The 21366-nt window shown below is 33.5% G+C and overlaps 1 protein-coding gene and 1 pseudogene across 1 annotated transcript; both read left to right on the top strand.

Annotated features, from left to right (window-relative positions):
* Positions 1113-2158, top strand: LOC109125168 (disease resistance-like protein CSA1). Its single transcript, XM_019241957.1, has 2 exons — positions 1113-1586; positions 2114-2158. The coding sequence occupies exons 1-2, from the start codon at positions 1113-1115 to the stop codon at positions 2156-2158; spliced, it is 519 nt and encodes a 172-aa protein (XP_019097502.1).
* LOC104771727 lies at positions 4797-8447 on the top strand (annotated as a pseudogene).

Raw genomic sequence — 21366 nt, 5'->3', positions numbered from 1 at the left:
CTTATTTTATAAGGGGGTGAATGGAGAGGTTCACCCCTAGGAGTGAACGCAAGTATTGTTATGCCTTATTAACCCATAAGTGTAAGCGACGTGTTATAGCAGGCTAATTAACGCGTCAATCTTACTTTTTATGTGGCTCCTACAAAAAACGTCACGTACATGAACAACTTGCACACCACAAATTTGATAGGAATTATGGATCTACTTACTCCTCAAGAACACGAAGTAGAAGTAAGAACTAAAAAGCACACAAGATTTATAGGTTCATACTCAACGTGAGAGCTACGTCCACTTTATGTCGCTGCAGATTTCACTAAAATCAAAGTAATTCAAGAGATACAAGTTCTCTCAATCTCTCTCTCTCTCTACCACTCTTTATCTTCGCTGATAAAGAGAGGCGACTACAACAAATACATACATAAAGGAAAAACCTACGACAAACAAACATGGGCTGAAAAAAACCCTTACAAAAACGTTCTCAGAAAGCCATACGTGCACAGACTCGAACATACGTTCACAAAATCAACCATATATTCACAGTATAGAACATACGTTCACAACTTTAACCATACGTTCACAGAATCAGCTATATATGCATTCACAATTCACTAAGATACGCCATACATCTTTTATATTGAGATTTGTTTCCACAACTCAACAATATTTTGAGTCCCCCATATTCAAACTCCATATAGCAAATTCTTAGAAGTACAAGTCCGACCGTGACCATTGATGATTTTATTCTACGAGATATTTAATACTAGATTTTTTTTCTTTCTGAAAACTGATATGATAATAAAAGCTGGTATCTACAGCAACAAATAAACCAAAAAGAAAAACAAAAGTTTCACCAACCTCGTCTACCAAATTGTTTAAAAAATGTACATGCACTAGATCTTTATATATCGCTATCCAATAGCCTGCCTAGGCGTATTTCTTTATAGTAGGGATGCGATACTAGCTTATATATTCACGTGTTCCCATATTTGTAAAACATCAGTGGTGCAACTATCTCTATCAACTGTTACTAGCGTTCATAATGAAAATAAACTTTTGCCACTTTGTGCTATACTAAGAAAACTAAAAAATAAAACAACTTGACTCCAATGTTGATGGCTTCATCCTCCTCCAATGTTGACGGCGACTCCAATCACCAACAGCAGCCGCAACACCAAGTGTTCATAAACTTCCGAGGTGTTCAGCTGAGACTAAACTTCATGAGTCATCTGAGGAAAGCCTTGGAGAGGCATGGAATCAACATGTTCATAGACACTCAAGAGCTGATGGGAAAAGATCTGGAAAACCTTTTGCAGAGGATAAAGGAGTCGAAGATTGCGATAGTGGTCATGTCAAGCAGATATACGGAGTCAAAATGGTGCCTAAATGAGCTGGTAAAGATCAAAGAGTGTGTGGAGGCAGGAACCTTGGTGGTATTTCCAGTGTTCTACAAGGTGGATGTTCGAACTCTGAGGGAACAGAGAGGAACGTTTGGTGATAATTTTAGAGAGTTAGTGAAGCTTCATCCTGAGAGAGAGGAGCCATGGAAACAGGCTCTAAAGTTTTTGGCCAACAAAACTGGCAAGAAGGTGAAGGAACATAGGTACATATTTTTTTAACGAAAACTTTATATAGGATATATAATACAATCATTATTTGCAATGTTTAGGAAAATTAAACGAAGAGTAAATCGATGTGCATAAAATCATTTTTATTTACAAATCGATGTGTAGATATAGAAAGCATCTTCAATGAGTTACTCTCCAATGTCTTACTCCATTTTTCAAAACTAAATAAAAGAATTCCAATATGCAAATGAGTTACTCTCCAATGTCTTACTCCATTTAATTTCTCCACAAGATTTAATACATTGGATAGTAATATTTACTACACAAAACATTTATATTATACATATGCTATCACATTAAATCATTTAAAAATAAAAACCTATTCAGTTTTATTTGTACTATTAACATTTATACAACCTATATATCTACATAAAAAAAAATGTGGCAACCCCTAAAACATTTTTTTAGGTTGATCAACAATAATATGAACACGTACTTCTTGCATCTACTTTGCTTTAGACTTGGGCTTGATTGTTTGGTTGACGCAGGCGGCTGTGGCTGCGGCAGTGGCAGCAACTGTGTCTACGTTTTAAACTGCTGAATCAAAACAACGTTTAAAATGTTAAACGCAGGTTGCAGCGTTTTTATATAAAATATTTCAATGTTTTTGGTATTTTCGATTTAACAGATCTTTAAGTTAAAAATATTTGTTGGGTTATTATTTTAAATATCTTCTATCATTTATGCATATCATCGTTGCATAATATTTTATGTTTTGAATTGACTTCATAACTAGTTTTCTTATTTAGAAGTTTGTTTAAAGTGTAAGATCACAAAAATATATTTTATGTATAAAATACAAACATATGACATTAAAAATCTCTTTTTTTTTTACATCCATTAAAAATCTCTCTTTTTTTTTACGTACATTAAAAATATCTTATATAAATTTTAGAAGCCATGAAAGAAAAAAAAAACTTTTTTTATCATATCTTCAAGAAGTATCTTATAGATGACGTACGTATATTTCCAAAAATACTGTATTCAACATTTCTTTTTTAAAATACTTTTTTTTATGTACAAAATAACTAAGTTATCATTCTTTAGTGAAAACATCACAAATGTAAAAAATAGAAAAAGAGAACATCCAAACATTAAAATTAAAAAATTTGATTTTGGTTGTAAGCAAAAATTTTCATCAAAATTACAAAATTACATTTTGCTGCTAAAATTTTAGAAACACGATTCTAGTAAAAAAAACACTAAATCATGTTTCCCTTTTAAAAGAGAGAATTAATTTTATTTATCAAAATTGCAGAATCAAATCTTCTAGCTAAAATTGTGGAATCAAATTTTTACGCCAAAATTACGGAATCAAAATTTCCCACCAAACTTTGGAGATCATATTTTTATCCCTAAATACAAAATCAAGTTTTCTTGCACAAAATAGCAAGATCCCGTTTTCCCTCAAAACAGCTATCTGAATTTTCTCGCCAAAATTTTACTAAACAATTTACAATATTTTATGAATATTCTGTAAAACTTTATAAATATATTACAAAACCTTATAAATCTTTAATAAATTCTTATAAGTAACTTGTAAAACATTTTTGTCTTGTAAAACCTTTTAAATTCCTTGTAAACCTTAAAATTTCTATTAAATAAACTGTAGAATTTTATAATTACCTTGTAAGACCTTATAAATATCTTGTAAAGCCGTATAAATACATTTGAAAAACTTATAGAATAAATTTTATTAAACAATTTACAATATTTTATAAAATATTCTGTAAAACTTTATAAATATCTTACAAAACCTTACAAATCCTTAATAAATTCTTATAAGTACCTTGTAAAACTTTTTAGTCTTGTAAAACTTTTTAAATGCCTTGTAAACTTAAAATTTCTATTAAATAAACTGTAGAATTTTATAATTACCTTGTAAGACCTTATAAATATTTTGTAAATCCGTATAAATACTTTTGGAAAACTTATAGAACAATTGCAGAGTCAAATTTTCATGCCATGAATTATAGATCACATTTTCAGCAAAAAAATGTGGGATCATTTTTCTCGCCAAAAATAAATGATGCGATCACATTGCGGAATCACATGTCCCGCCAATGTGATCTCTCAATTGCGCAAAAATGTAGGATCATTTTTTCCAAATAATTATAAGATTACTTTTTTCTGCCAAAATTTACAGTATTATGTTTTCCGCCAAAAAAAATATGGTGGGAAACTTACACAAGATGTCGACATAGATACAATTATATGAAGATGAAACTATCACGGTGAAAATTCACTTTTTTGTTTTGTTGACCTAAATATTTTTCAAATAAGGATAAGATAGTCTATAAAATTTAAAAGTGGTCAAAATGAAAATAGAAAAGAAGGCATTTTCGAGAAGGGATAGTTAAAAAATGACATTTTTGAAATTTCACAAATTTTAATAATAATCTTAGTTGGGTGATCTATGTAGAACTATGGCCCTGATTGGTAACGGCTGTTACTTGTGGCTGTAGAGATTTTGACTTTAAAATTTTAGCTGTAGAGAATTTGGTTGTAGATGCTTTGACTGTAAAAGCTTTTACTGTTAAAATATGATTGTTTACCAATAACTTTTAAAGCTATTGCTGTTTTTTTATTAATAATAAATATAAATGATGTCAGAATATAATTCATGACAATTTAATAACAAAAATAAAGTTTATTAATGATAAATTAAAATTTTAAAATGTATGTCAAAAAATATGTGATTTTGTTTGAAAATTCTGTTTTTCTTTTGTTTTTGGTGATTGATTTTTAATTGTTTTGAATGTTTTTTATATTGAGTAGTTATATATATGACCAGTCAAAATTTCATTAAACATTAATCAATGTATTGTTTTGAATGTTATTCTCTTGTTAATGATGAATTTTATAAACTCTTTTACATCATTATTAATGATGATGAATAAATAAAAATTATTATTGTAATGGATCTTAAAAGAAAGAGAAAAAATAAGAATAATTAATTTGTAAAAATAAAATATGTAAAATATATATATATATATATATATATACTTTTCGAGATATTTTAAATATAGTGGGGAGATAAAAAAAAATATAGTTCAAGCTAGTTATATTATTAAGCATTTTGACACGAACTATTCTCTAGCTTGTTTCGTAAACAACACTACGAAAAATTGGCTGACGTTATTTTCTCTCTTGTTGGAAGCGACGAGGGTGGGGAGGTTGAAAATATCGTGGAGCATTTAAAGAAAATCCTAAAAGAAATTTCAGGAGAGTGTAGAAGAGAGACTCAAAGAGTGAGAGAAAGTGAATTTCCTAGAGGAGGAAGAGAAGCGGAGGCGGAGGCGGAGCCTAAGACTGCTTCAGATGAATCTCATCAACTCTATGGGCTAAATACAAGGGTGGAGCAACTAAAAGAGATGCTGGAGTTGAAATCTGAAAATGTCACTCGCGTTATCCGCGTTGTTGGGATGCCTGGAATAGGCAAAACGACTCTTGCCAAGAAACTGTTTAGTGAATGTGGCCAAAAGTTCCTGCATAGAATGTTTCTAGATGACGTGAGCCAGAAGAAAGAGCCTTTTTTAGACGAGACGCTGCACACAGACCTATTGCTCGGATTGTGGAAGAGCAAAAACAATGGGAGAGAGGGAAAAGGAGCCAAGTTGTCGCTTGACTACATAAAGACTCAACTAAAAGAGACAAAAGTTTTTGTTGTTCTTGACAACGTGAGTGAAAAGAGTCAGATAGACAAGATTCTTGGTGGACGCGACTGGATAAAAGCAGGAAGCAAAATATTGATCACAACGAGCAGCAAATCAGTGACTCACGAAATGGTCGACCACACTTATCTCGTCCCAGGGTTAAGTGACTGCGATGCGCTAAACCATTTCAACTATCACGCGTTTTCTGCTAGTGACGGTTTCGACAAGCAAAGTTTCACGGATCTTTCAAAAGAGTTTGTGGATTACTCTAGGGGACATCCATCAGTTCTCAAGCTGCTTGCTCGTGAGCTTCGCAACAAAGATAAAAACTACTGGAACGAAAAGCTCAAGGCGCTTGCTAATAGCCCAAGCAACACGATTCAAGATGTTTTGAGAATACCTTACGACGAGCTTACGGAGAAGCACAAGAACGTGTTCCTTGACATTGCTTATTTCTTCAGGTTTGAGAATGAGAGTTACGTCAGGAGTTTGCTTGGTTCTTCGACTCATGGAGATTCCAGTGAAATAACTGATCTAGCTGATAAGTTTTTGATCGACATTAGTGGTAATCGTGTCGAGATGAATGATCTTTTGTATACTTTTGCAATGGGACTGAATTCGCAAGCATCCTCTGAAAATACAACAAGTGGGCGTAGGCTCTCAAAGCACCCTGAGATTGTCGATGTTCTCTTGAACAAAGCGGTAAGTATGATCACGTACGCTTTGTATTATTACCTACACAAATCTGTAAAAGTATATAAAAGGTATGAGCCACTCCTGATTTATACTACTTTACATTTTAATTAATTTGTTACGTTTTCACAGGAAGCAACCAATGTCAGAGGCATTTACCTTGACATGTTCGAAGTAAAGGAAATGACCTTAGACAGTGGCACGTTCAGCAAAATGGATGATCTGAGATACTTGAAGTTCTACAATTCGCAATGTCATAGAGGATGTAAGGTTGACGACTGCAAATTAATCTTCCCTGAGGGACTCAAGTTCCTGCCGCAAGAGCTCCGATATCTTAACTGGCTTAGATATCCGAAGAAGAACCTTCCAGAAAAGTTTAACCCAAAGAATCTTATCGACATCAAGCTGCCTTACAGTGAGATTGAGAAAATATGGGAGGGAGAGAAGGCATTATATAAACTTGTATGCATACCAAGATCAATGCTATAACTGAATCAGAATGTTTCATTTTATAATTAACAGCTGGATATATTGTTCTTTATGGATCACAGGATACATCCAGCTTACAGTGGCTGGATTTGAATCATTCAAGTAAGCTGCACTCATTATCCGGCTTATCGCAGGCTCCTAAGCTTCTAAGTATAAACCTTGAAGGCTGCACAGGATTGAGGACGCTTCCCCAAGAGCTACAGAACATGGAAAGTCTCATGTTCCTGAATCTAAGAGGATGTACGAGCCTTGACTCTCTTCCAGATATAACCATGGTCGCTCTAAGAACTTTGATCCTCAGCAGCTGCTCAAGCTTTAAGGAATTCAAGTTGATTGCAAAGAATCTTGAAGAATTGTACTTAGATGGCACTGCGATTAAGGGACTTCCTACAACAATAGGGGACCTCCAAAGACTTATCTCGCTGAAACTGAAAGGCTGCAAGAAGCTGTCGAGCCTCCCGGATTCAATCGGAAACCTAAAAGCAATTTAAGAGTTTCCCAGAAGTTAACCAAAACTTGAAACACTTGAAGACTTTACTGCTTGAAGGAACAGGCATACAAAATATTCCTGACAATTTGCGTCGCCTTTCTTCTGATCAAGGCCTGACTTCTTCCCAATCAAACTGCAATTTGTGTGAATGGCCGCGTGGAATCTACGGATTGTCGTCAGTGCGACGGTTATCTTTGAGCAGAAATGACTTCAGATTCTTGCCGAGGAGCATTGGTTACCTCTACCATTTAAACTGGCTTGACTTGAAGCACTGCGAGAAGCTTGTCTCTGTTCCAATGCTTCCACCAAACCTTCAATGGTTAGATGCACACGGCTGCATTTCATTCGAAAAGATTTCCATCCCCTCTGATCCTCTTCTGGCGGAAACTGAGCATTTACACTCCACATTTATCTTCACTAACTATACCAAACTTTACCAAGTTGAGGAGAATAGCATCGAATCCTATGCCCGGAAGAAAATCCGGTTGATGTCAAATGCACTATCCCGCTATGAAAAGGTATTAATTCCCCTTTCATTCATGCTTTTTTTTTTTTTTTTGTTCTTTTCATATTCTCTTGTTGATACCAAACTTTTTCAGGGATTTGTTCTCGATGTTCTGATCGGAATCTGCTTTCCGGGATGGCAAGTACCTATATGGTTCAATCACCGATTGGTTGGGTTTGAGTTGAAGCAAAGCCTACCTCGACATTGGAATGCTGGCGGGCTTGCCGGTATAGCTCTTTGTGCTGTGGTCTCATTTCAGAACTACAGATCTAAGAATACCCGGCTCTTAGTTACATGTAGTGGTGAATTCAAAGAAGAAGACAGAACTTTGTTCCAGTTTAGTTGCATTCTTGGAGGCTGGACTGAACATGGAAGTTATGAAACCCGCGAGATCAAGTCTGATCATGTCTTTATTGGCTACACCAGCTGGTTGCATTTCATGAAACGTGATGATAGTATAGGATGTGTTGCAACCGAGGCTTCACTAAAATTCCATGTTACAGATGGCACAAGAGAGGTTACGAACTGCAAGGTCGTCAAGTGCGGCTTTAGTCTCATCTATGTACCTACTAATGTTGATGATCATAGCTTGTGTACGGATACATGTTCTGATGTAACTACACCTAGTAGTAGTGGCGGGACAAGCTCCAATTCAATAACCAACGTCGGGGAAAGTTGTTATCAAAGTGGAAGTGAAGAAAGGTATGTTCCCCTGGTATCTCCCAGGATAGAAATCATTGAGGAAGCAATGCCTTTCGCAGTTTCAAGAGAAGTTAAAGAAGAAGACACAGAGAGCGTAATGTCACAGCTCCGATATAAGTTAGCGACATCAAGCTCACGAATGGATGAAACTCCAAAGAGAGGGGAGAAGAAGATACCGATGAGTATCAGTAATGACTCCACAAGAGAGGTAGCCGTAGAGAGGGACGTAAACAACGCAAATTGCCTTTCATTTTTACGTGTGTTTATCTTTTGGCGAGATTGAGTAAAGAAAGATGTGCTGCAAATAAAACTAGGAGGAGAAGTCCAAAGTATTATGAAAATAAAAAACACATTGGCGAATGTGTAGAATTTGTTGCTCTTTCCTTACTTGTATAATAAATATGATCATCTTCATCTCTTAAATATCATTTGAACAAGCTCCATGGGACCGCATCGGAATTGTTTCCGATCAAAATCCAAGTCAACGGCAAGCATTGTTGGTTGTATCATCGACGGAGCCGATTCGGAAACTATTCAGCTTTTGTGAAGTGTCCGTTAAGTTACTAAGGAAAGTGATTATGAACCCTAAATTGATTGATTTGGGGATAATTTGGTTTCGGGTCATATTACGTCATTATCTTTTAAAATGTATTTCCACGTGGCAAATAAAATTAAAGCACTATATTTTAATACGCGAAATGCAACTGTTATTGGATCCGATCCTATAAGTATTTTTAAAATCTTGGATTGTTTATAGAGATCAAGCTAGTACTATTCTTGGCTTACTGCTGGGAATCAATTTGAGCATGTATTAATTTCAACTCATGGATATCAAATCTATACTAGACAAATTAAAAGATATAAGAAAAAGTATAGATTTGATATCCATGAGTTGAGATTAATACATGCTCAAATTGATTCCCAGCAGTAAGCCAAGAGTAGTACTAGCTTAAAGATCTCTATAAACAATCCAAGTATTAATTCTGATAATAATCTTGTCTTGGAAAATGCCAGTGGCTGGATTATTTTTGGTAGTTCTATACAACATTTTTTTTTTGTACAAATCAAATTCATTAAACCAAACTATAGCGGGGTTGGTACATGGTTCTTAAGAGTCTGCTTTGCTAATGCATCAGCTTCTTCGTTTACTTTACGCTATACATACGAAAAACGAACTTTGTTAAACATAATTGATAGAACTAAGATATCATGAAGAATCCTATGGAATTCCTTCTACAGAATCTCCGAGTTGATAGCTTTGATTGCCTGTTTGGAATCTGAAGCAATATGGAGGGTTGTGAACCCTAGGGCAGCAGCATCTCTCAGAACGTGGTTGATCACACAAGCTTCAGCGAGTAGTGGGAATATGATCTCTTGCATCTGAGCCTGACCTTCGATTCGACACTCCAACTTGTCCTTGTTGAAGATCCAGCATAGCCCTGCAAGAGTCGAATCAGCACGCCAAGCGGCATCTATGTTGCAGGTAACCTCTGAGGGATCAGATCTATTATGTTTTGTCATTGCTAGGGTATTGGGGGTTAATTTTGGTATAGCTTGTGCTGTGTTCCACTCACGTGATGCTACAAGAGCTTAGGCTAGCGTATTTGTTGGGTTGGGGGTAAATTCGTTGAAGATCAGTTTATTTTGGGCAATCCAGATTTCCCAGATAAGCCACGGGAAAATAGGTCTGTCTCCTATGCCACAAGGTGGGAGGGGAAGTAAGCATTTTGCCTTTTCAATGAGGGTCTGGAAGGATACAATGTCGTCTGGATCAAGTTGGTTCTGCATTGGGAGAAGTGACCATACTTTGGCCGCAAAATAGCGATAGAAGAATAGATGGACTGCCGATTCTTCTTCTCCACAGAACGGGCACTTAGCCTCGGGATTTATCTTCCTCGCTTTCAGGTTTTCACCCAGAGGTAATGCACCCCTCACCACTTTCCGCAGGAAGAATTTAGTATCTTATTCAAGTTAATAAAGATAAAGTGCTAAAGAAAAAGTAACTCATTTAGATTACAAAAATTAATCTTAAAAAAATACTATATGTTTTTTTTTTTGTTAACCAAACATTAAATTAAAAGAGTACTCCAAGATTGGTTGTCCCAAACTTAAAAAAATACTATATGTTTTTTTACAAAAGAAATTTCAGAAACTAAAGGTCTCGAAGAACGAGCAAGACAATCTGCCCTCATTTATGACGCACGCGGAATCCTGGTTAGAGTGAAGGAGGGGAACGATGATCTGAGCAAACTGAAATCGTCCATCAGATTGGAAACGGCGAGGCATTGATCAGGGGATTGCACCATCGCTACTAACTCTGCACAGTCCGTCTCAAAATTTTGACAGTCAACACTTGCCACCAGAAGAGACTCCATAGCCAAAATCAAGGCTTGTAACTCCGAGTATAGAGGTGTAGGGGTGCGTCTAAGGCTCTGTGCTCCTAAGAGTAGCGTCGTATCCTCACTATTGCAATACTATATGTTTTTTACAGTTGAAAAATTAACCATAAAAAACCATATGTTTTTATAGTTATATATCAAGTTTGTTGATTCACAAATTTAATAAAAATCTAAATAACCACAAATCCGGTTCAAGTTCGATCTCGTACGTGCTACACATAATATGCTGATTTTATATTCATAACTACAATCCAAGTGATTACAGCACCACCTTGCGACCGATTCCACAAGAGTTCGACTCCACTAAGTCGAGTTACCCCGCGTAGTTGGGATTGGCTATAAATCGGGTCTTGTCGATTCGATGATGACAAAAAGAAAACTACAATCCAACATGTACACCATGTCATTACAAATCTTATTACTACATCATTTCAAATTTAACACATTCATTTTGGAAAGACAAATTATATAATCTTTAACTTCTTAACTATAATATGACAAAACAAACATATTACCCACCAATAAAAATTACTTCAAACCTAAAACTTAATAAATTAGAGTACAAACTAAAGCATAAATATTTTTAGTTTGTCCCGCGATGTATCGCGGGTTTAAATCCAGAATATTTGATGCATCTTCCATGAATATCTATGTAAGACTCTACTCTCAATATCATTTGGTTTTCTGAATTTTTGGAATAGATTACAATATATATATTTAATATATATTTAAATATCGCAGGACTTTCAAATTACAATAGAATAGGTACTAACCCGCGGTATACCGCAGGCTGAACTTTATTTTTTTATGTAAATTTGTAATAATTTGTTTTGCTACTATATAGTTTATATTCATTTGTGATTATAAATTCAGTTTGCTTATATAATTTTTGTATTTTTAAAATATTTATTAAAAATCTTTGTCGATAAAATAAAACGACATCCTTGCTATAGTTCTGAAATAAGTAAAAAGATTGTCTCATTGACAGTTAATCTAGGATTATAGCCAACTGTCTCGAGATATTCGGTAAGTTTTCGTTTAATTCGAATCATATAGTATCTTTATATAGTTATATAAACCCTCTTTGTAACGGATATATATAGTAACATGATGTGTAAATGACTTAATCTCTGGTAGAACACTACATTAATTATTGAATTCATTTTACAGTGTTAATATTCATAATTTTTTTGAATATCAATAATAATATGTGTAATTAGCAATAATATGACTAATTTTAATAATAATAATTTTATTTTATTTTTATTTTTGATAAATATTAAGGACTATTATTTTATTGTACATACATAATAATACTGTATTCTGTTTTATTAAAACATCGATAGAGAGTAACTCAGCTATTGTTAGTGTAGGAACGCATCATCTTTTTCTTTGTTAGGAAGTATCCTACTATCCTTCTAGTCCATCTTTTGGGAGTCTGCAAACTTTTTAGGAAAAATTATGTTACTATTAAATCAATACTATAATAATAAATGAATATTATGTGGGTATATTACCTGTTTTTGAAATCCTCGATTTCTTGTAGTTGAGGAATGAGGAGTAACTAATACTTGTGAACTATTAGACATTAGACACACTCCTGATATCTATTAGATGTAAAAAGAACCATAATAAATAAGTTTTTTTTATTATGAGTATATTCTTATTTCGGTTATGGATATATTATGAGTATAATCTTATTTTTGAGTAAAGAAACAATCGATGTATCTTATGAGATTTTTTTTGTTAAGAGAATAAATATTTGGTAAATAGATATGATACTATATATATGGGATTCGAAATCTAACATGTTGCACAAAACTGATATATGTTTTATTTGGTCTATGTATCTAACGCGTGATTTTTTGATTAATTAGATAGTTAAATGATTATTAATTATTTCTAATGGCATTTGAATGTAATTTCTTATAATTTTTAAGGTTAGTTTTTTTTTTGTACTTCTCAATTAATATAGTAGAATTACAATAGATTACAATATCGCAGGACTTTCAAATTTTTAATATCTTCTTATTCATGTACTCCAACAACCATCTTATTTCTTTCCGCTATTTTTACCATTTTGTTTAAAAATAAATTTGAAAATCTTATGCTACTCTACTATTAAAAATTCTTTAAAGAAATAAAGTTTACATAAAATCTTAACTATATGAAAAAAATATTAAACTTTTTAAAAATAAATATATTCATATAAATATATGTTATTATTTATACACTGGAGTAATTATTTAGAAGAGAACGATCATAGGTCAGAAAAATTATGATGGATATGAGACGGGACAGGACGTGACGGGAAGTGTAACCCATTTCAAAATAGATTCGTCTAGGTCATATAAGCACAATAATCAAAACTAAAACCAAACTGAAATCCGATATTTGGATTTAATATCAATATTGTACAAATATTAAAATTATATATTTAAAATAATACTCCCTCCGTTTTAAAATATAAGATGTTTTAGTTAAAAGCAAGCATAATAAGAAATATCTACTTTTACAAAAATTAACCAATCATAAACAAGACTGCATAAAATAAATATTAAAAATAATCTAAAAATTACCTAGAACATTCTATCGGCCGTGAAATCAAAGATTACTACTCTCTCCGTTTTAAAATATAAGATGTTTTAGCTAAAAACACGCTTGATAAAAAATGTATACTTTAAAAAATTTTACCCAATTATAAATAAGACTGCATAAAATAAATAATAATAAAATATGAAAATAATCTAAAAGTTGTCTAGAAAGTTGAAAACATCTTATATTATGAGACAAACAAAAACCTCTAAAACATCATATATTATGAAACTGAGGGACTATGTACTAATTTGAGAAGATAGTTAAAGAATATAATTTATTTTTAGCTAAAACATCTTATATTATGAAACGGAGTGAGTAGGTAATATTTTATTATTTTCACCTCCTAATTATGTCTTGATGGTTTTAATTTGGTGATAAATAAAGTGTAGTCGGTATATCAATATATATTAAAAACGTTGATAATATATAAGAAACATAAACATCATCGATTTGAAATAGTATAAATTTTTAACAAATCACCAATGTAGAATAATATAAAAGGAAAAATGAATTCCCTATCAAATCAAGTCCTGAAGAAAAGACGAGACCGCATCGAGTAGGCGACGAAACAAGGCTCTCACGGCTGAGAGTATCAAAATTGTGGTTAGTGCAGGTACAAACACTGCTGATACAAATAACAATATCATCACTCATCAGTAATTAATGAGAAGATAGTTAAAGAATTCAGTCTATTATAAACCAAATTATATTTTTCTTAAACAATAAAAAGGAATAGAAGCTACCTCCAAAAATGACGAGTGAGGATGAGGACGACAACACATTGGTTAGTAAAATCATGACTAGAAACTGCAAAGGTCAAACAAGTAATAACATTAGGAATCTCACATTGACTATATATGATGGACATAATCCAATATTATAAGGAATTGAGTTAGAAGCCAATGTATTATAAAACATAGATACCAATAGAAAAAAATACCATTGAAGCACAAAAGCAACAGAAGCTATACAGATAACGGACAACAAAATATGCAACTAGTATATTCATTCTGTGCCTCCATATCGATTTACATAATCCTGTAGGGTCAATCAAATAACAAACCATCCGCAGTCAGTCGTAAATGTTCCAAATCTCTAGGGGTTAAATTAAATATTTGAGAGTTCGTATAACCTTTTCCCTTGCAAAAAAGCTTGTAAACTCTTGGTTGGAATGATGATACAACATGAACAATAAAAGCAATCCCATCCTACAGATAAAAACATATGATAGTAATTAACTTTTAAAAAAATTACAATTCAACCAAGAATAACGCTAGGTTAACTTTAAACTTACCTCGAATGTGCATGCAAGCCTTAGGTTGACTTGTTCATTCTGAAGTCGGACAATATTTTCGAGATAAGGAGATATAACACAATTATATGAGAATATCTGACGGATTGTACTGTACGTTGATAACATCTGAACAAGGCCTTTTTCTTTCGTCATAGATCACAACGTTACCATCTTTAGAAACTATCACCGGCCTGAACCACCTTGGCTCCAGTGGGTTAATACCTAGAGAAGCTAGACTAATGGAGTAAGTCTTGCTCCATCTTTCTCCTGCATCCATGGTCCATATATCTAGTTGCCATTCAGGATCACTATTCAATCTTGTTGTGGCAATGGCTAGATGGTCATCAAGGTTCACTATCTGAGTTTCCATCTTGAATCTCATACCCGCTGGAAGTGGGACATCATGGAACTCTAACGTGTGAAGATCCAAGGCAAGTAACTTACAACCCCGCCAAATTTGTAACCAGTAGATTGACCCATTCACACAAGCCGATCTTCGTCCCGCGTCCACCTCGTAAAGAGGTGGACTCAGTTTCCGCCATTCACCAATGTTGACATCAAGAATCTCGTAATGGTTAGGATTAAAGAACATCCTCACTACTTTATAACTCCCCGTACCTTTGACTCTGCCGAACCCCATCGCCCAATTACCCGGAAAAAAACTCGAACATGCTCCTGAAACTTTGAATATAGTTTTGTTTCTTTAGTTACCATCAATGCAAAATTTAGACTCTTGAAAAAAATATATTGAAAAGCTGTTGCGACGGTTCAAGAGGGAAGGTACGGGATCTGGGCCGGAAGGAAATCGCTGGAGTTGTCCAGTCGAGGGATTCAAAACAGTGACCCAACCTGGTACAGGGATGCAAACCAAACCGTCGCAACTCATCGACGGTCTTGTCGACACGCAGTGCAAATGGACAACCTCTTCGTCGTCCCCTTTGAAACGTACCCCGGGGATAACATTTGGAAGGGGTGCGCCGCAGTAGCAGTGGTGAGCGGCCAGGATTTTTTGGCAGCTCTTGTCAGATTTTTGGAAACTCAGGTGCATCTCAACGAACCTATTTGATTCCAGTATCGATCTCCATTCTTTTGACACAGTTTTGAAACAGTTTTGAATTTGACAAGAGATTTTAAGGGAAGTCTCAAAAATATCTCTTTCAGGAGATGAGAAGGGACATAGCTCGAATTAGGGTTTACTTCTTCTTCCCTCATTATAGGTTGCTTGCGTTCTACTTCGTATTTCGAGTATTTGTATATAGATTATCTTATTATATAAAGTTCAATGTCAAAATTACTGATTAACGAGATCGTGACACGTGTCAAATATATTGATAAGATGTTGACACATGTCAAAAATTAATATGTTAATTATTTGACTTTTTACTATTTTACTATTCTACGTGAATTAGGCACGTTTCTATTTGTTGCAGTTGCAATATTTAGACTAATATTATTGGGGCATTCTCAAAAATACCCCTTTTTCCATACCCCTTTTTAAAAATACCCCTTCATGTTGACCATTTTTAAAACTACCCCTCTTTATATACAAAATGACCAAATTACCCTTTTTGAGTGACAGCAAGAATGTACAGTCATCAAAATCGAAAATATTTTCCCGCCAAAAAAGTTTCCCACCAAAAATCGAAAATTTTTCCCGAAAAATAATATTTTTCCCGCCAAAATCGAAAATTTTTCCCGCCAAAAATATTGAAATTTATACCTTTTAAAAACATTGTAAACGCTTTTAAAAAACTTTTAAAAGCGTTTACAAGGTTTTTAAAAGGTTTTTAAACACATTGTAAACGCTTTTAAAAAGCTTGTAAATGCTTTTAAAAAACTTGTAAATGCTTTAAAAAAGCTTGTAAATGCTTTTAAAAGGTTTTTAAACACCTTGTAAACGCTTTTAAAAACTTTTTAAAAGCATTTACAAGGTGTTTAAAAATCTTTTAAAAATTTTATAAAAACTTTTACAAGGTTTTTAAAAACATTGTAAAAGGGTTTAGAAGGTGTTTAAAAACCTTTTAAAAATCCTTTTAAAAACCATTTGAAAACCTTTTAAAAACCTTTTAAAAACCTTTTAAAACCTTTTAAAAACCTTTTAAAAATCTTGTAAAAGCGTTTACAAGTTGTTTAAAAAACCTTTTAAAACTCTTTAAAAAATCTTGTAAAAGCCTTTACAAGGTGTTTATAAGGCTTTTATAAGGTAGAAACCTTATAAAACCTTTTAAAAACCTTGTAAATTTTTTTTGGCGGGAAAGAATTTGGCGGGAAAATTTTTTTGTCGAAATTTTTTCAAAAAAATTTTTGGCGGGAAAATTTTTTCGAAAATTTTTTGGCGGGAAAATATGTCGGAAATTTTTTGGCGGGAAAATTTTGTTTTTCTTTTTATTGAATAAAATAATTTTCATCTAAGGGTAAAATGGTCATTAAAAATTAAAAGAGGGCAAAAATAAAAATGGCCAGAAAAGAGGGTATTTTGAAAAGGGGTATATCAAAAGGGGTATTTTTAACAAATTCTCAATATTATTCTACATGATATTGGCCACGTTTCTAGAAACAAAATATGTCAATTATTTAATTTTTACTATTCTACGTGATATTGGCCACGCTTTCTAGAAACAGAAAAAGTTTTATAAATATTTACCTATCACTATAAGGAAATTGAGCATATGTCTTATTATATAAAAATGTCTACTAGTTGGTATCCCATATCAAATCAAAACCTTGAGTACAGTAAAAAAATCAAATCATGAACACCAAAGAGACAATTACAAACCATGAGACATCGGAAAACCATGCTAGCAAAAAAAAACGGGGTATCATGAGTGATGATCAGATTGCTATGATGGAAAAGATACTTGCAGATGAACCTCATATAAAGCTGGATGTGTCAAATATATTGATTAGATGTTGACACATGTCAATTTTTTTTTTATATAAACGTAAGACATCTAATTATATTTACAGAATTTTACATGTTTATATTTTAAAACATTTATATCCCTAAAACAAAAAGGAAAACTAACAAAACTTATTATCTAAAGCTTGATGTCAAAGTTACTTATTAACAAGATTGTGATATATTGATTAGATGTTGACATATGTCAATTTTTTTGATCTAGTTTAGGATCTAGTTTTGGTAAGCCAGCACGCCCGGGACTTGCAAGTAACTGTTCCAAAGTGAAAAAAGTTTGGGACACAGAAATACTGTTCATACGCGAAGTTGATTGCTGAGGAGGATTCTCATCATGCATCGCCGGAGAGCTTCCATGAGGATTATCAGCATGCATCGCCGGTGATGTACCTTGGGAAGAAGCGGGAGAAGGTAACCTTTGGGAAGGAGCAGAAGCTGAATGTGTCCTTCGAGAAGAGACTGGAGGACTTAACCCTTGAGAAGCAATGAAGTTTCTGTAAACGTTTTGGTTTACAGAAACGTTTTGGTCTCGAGAAGACATCTAAAAGCAGAAAAAAAAACTGATTAGAAACACAAAAATTGAATCCCCAATTTCGAAAACCTAAAATCAAATTAAAAACCCCAAATTGAATCATAACCCTAAACCCTAAATTGAATCCCCAATTTTGATACCCTAAAATCGAATTAAAAACCTAATCGAATCATAACCCTAAACCCCAAATTGAATCCCCAATTTTGAAACCCTAAAATCGAATTAAAAACCTAATCGAAAAATAACCCTAAACCCCAAATTGAATCCCCAATTTTGAAACCCTAATTTAGAAGGGGAGAGGAGGAGACTTACCGGCAAAGAAAGAAGAGATCGAGTTGGAGATTAACCGGACAAGATTTTCAGAGGACAAGAGAGAAGAGGAGGAGTAGGGTTCGAGAAGGGTTAACCGGGACTGAGAGAAGAGGAGGAGACTCACCGGAAAAGACAGAAGAGATCGGAGAAGAGAGAAGAAATCGGAGAAGAGAGAAGAAATCGGAGAAGAAATCGGATTAGGGAACTAGGGTTTTTCTTTTGGCTGCGGATTAGTCGAGGTTTGAGCGAAGCTCAAACTAGGTTTTCAAGTTATATAGAAAAATACAGCGTCGCAAATCTCTCGCAAATATTGCTATAGATTAGCTATGGCCCCTCGCAAATCCCTAGCAAGCATATAAAAATATGTAATTAATATTTTCAGACATTGCGAGAGAATTGCGAGAGAGCATAGCTATGTTTGCGAGGGATCTGCTATGTTTTGAGTATTTTGTGATGGATTTGCGATAGATTTATTAAAATATTACATTTACTAAAAATAACCAATTTAAATTTACTAAAAATTTAGTTTCCCACCAATGTGTGAAACTTTGGCTCATAAATAAAAATTCAAAATAAGAGTATTTGCGAGCGAATTGCGAGGGACCGTAGCAAATCCCTCGCAAAGTATTTAGGGTTTAGGTTTAGAAATTGTTTTTTGTGCCCTATCTTTGATTATAAATCCTGGATTCATCTTTTTAATCATTAATAGTAATGAAATTAGTCTTTACGGTTTAGGTTCAAGGGTTTAAAGTTGTACAATTGCGAGGAAATTGCTATGATCTGAGTGTTTTGCGATGGATTTGCGACTAGTTTGCTAAGAAGCTAGCAAATCAGTCGCAAATTTGTCGCAAAACCTGAATAACTAATTTATAAAAACTATCAAAATAATTTAAAATAATTAGTCAAATAAACTTTCAAGTATATTATAAGGTCCAATGGCCTCATCATACTCTTTTCTATCATAAAAATTTCCAAAATTGTCTAATTTTGCATCTTCCTCTAATCATTAACTATCTTCTACACTATATCATACATATGTTCATTACATTGAGACAAATATTTGACAAATATTCCAACATTGTCCAATTCTCTAACAATTTTGTGTTGCACTGCCCTATCTTTGATTATAAGTCTTGAATTCATCTTTTTAATCATTAATAGTATTGTAATTAGTCTTTAGGGTTTAGGGTTTAGGGTTTAGGGGTTAGGGTTTAAAGTTGTCATTTGCGAGGGAATTGCTATGATTTGAGTAATTTGCAATGGATTTGCGACTAATTTGCTTTATATATAGCAAATCCGTCGCAAGCTTGTCGCAAATCTTGAATATCTTAATTATAAAAACCATCAGAATAATTTATTTCAGAATAATTCACCTTATGAACACATTGAAATATATTTCAGAATAATTATATTAAGTTTTGTAATATTTATATATAAAAAAAAATTCTTAATTTTGCAATGGATTTGCTATGGCTTTCGTAAATCACTCGCATGTCCATAGCAATTTTGCTATGGATAATGTTTTCGCAAATGCGTCGCAATTTTGCGATTGATTTGCGAGGAAGGTGACTTTCCCTGTGAATTTGTCGTAAATGCCTCCCAAATGAGCAGCGAATTTGCGACGATTGGCTTCCTCGCAATTTTGCGAGGGCATTGCTAGGGATTTTTTGTTTCTCGTATTTTCCTCGCAAATCCACCGCAAATTTGCGAGAGCTGTTGTCCGTCGCAACAGTTCCTCGCAAAACGCGTGTTTTCTTGTAGTGTTAACTCACCTTAGTTTTGCTGATGATTTACTGGTGTTCTCCGATGGTTCAGTTCGTTCTATTGAAGGCATTGTTCAGGTGTTTGAAACTTTTGCCAAATGTTCCGGTCTGAAGATCAGTACGGAGAAAACTACAGCTTACTTTGCAGGGGTTTCTCCCGCGGTTTGTGATATATCATGGTTTTTACGGTTTTTAACCATGATATAAGTGTGCTTTTTGAGTCTTTTGATTTGTTTCTAGGTTGTTTTTGAGTCTTTATATGTTATCTAGGATTTTGGCACGGATGGAGCAAAATGGAACAATTTGGATCATTTTGGAGCATTTTACCGAAGGAAATCAAGTTGGAGTCGGATCAGAGTCCTAGCGTCGATCAACACCACTTAAAAGGGCATCGATCGACGCTCCTGTTTACCCGACGAGAGAACAAGAAATTGGAAGTTTTACAATTTTGCCCAAAGTCTTCTACAATTGCAACATAAGCCCCTGGACGTGTTTTAGGATGTATATATATATATATTGTTTTTGAGTTTCAGAAACCCTTAAGTTATCTTCTAGCAGTTTTTGAGAGAAAGATTATTGAGAGCTATTCGGAGAGATAGATCTGAATTCTTTGTAGAGAGAAGATTCTTGAACTCCCTCTTCTACTTTTAATATCTATTGCATGTTATTCAGAAATAAGATTTGTTCTTCATTAAACATGTCTGAGTAATTTGCTTGTTAGGTTTAAGGTTTTTCATAGGGTTTTTATGATTTATTAGATCTGTGATTTTTAGGGTTCTTAATCTTTTATGATCTTCATCCTTGGTTGTTCTTCACAATAATTCTTGATTGATCACCTAGAATTGTTATCTTAAGGAAATAAATTGATATGAGAATATAATTGTTTTCTTGATTAAACCATTGATGAACAAAATTATTTCTTACAAAGAGATTTGAATTAATAGCTTTGTGAACTTATCTAAACCTGTTCTTAAAGCTGATTTTTAACTTAGAATTTTACAAAGAGATTTGGATTTTCTGGTTTTAAATTTAGATTATAATTGCAGTGAGAACTGATTATTTTACCAAAAGTTTAGAGTTCTAGATCTGATCTTTATTGCTTGAAACTTAATTAATTTATTGATTTAATATTTCATAATTTCTTGAGAAATTCCCTAGGCTTAACTCCTTTGATTTTCTGAACTCACAACACTTTCATTTAAATATTTGCATTGCTTTTTCATTAATTAAATTAACTTGTTTAGCGTAATTACAAAACTCTATAATCCATTGTGTTTGATCTTGAGTCTCTGTGGATTCGACCCCTAAGTACTGCAATGATCTCTTGTTTGAGAGAGTAGCTCTAGGGATTAATTTGAGCTTATCAAATTTTGGCGCCGTTGCCGGGGACTCTC

This window comes from Camelina sativa, chromosome 20, assembly GCF_000633955.1.
Source record: "Camelina sativa cultivar DH55 chromosome 20, Cs, whole genome shotgun sequence".
Taxonomy (NCBI): domain Eukaryota; kingdom Viridiplantae; phylum Streptophyta; class Magnoliopsida; order Brassicales; family Brassicaceae; genus Camelina; species Camelina sativa.
The sequence above is the reverse complement of the archived record's forward strand: the minus strand, read 5'-3'. Positions and strand labels throughout refer to the sequence as shown.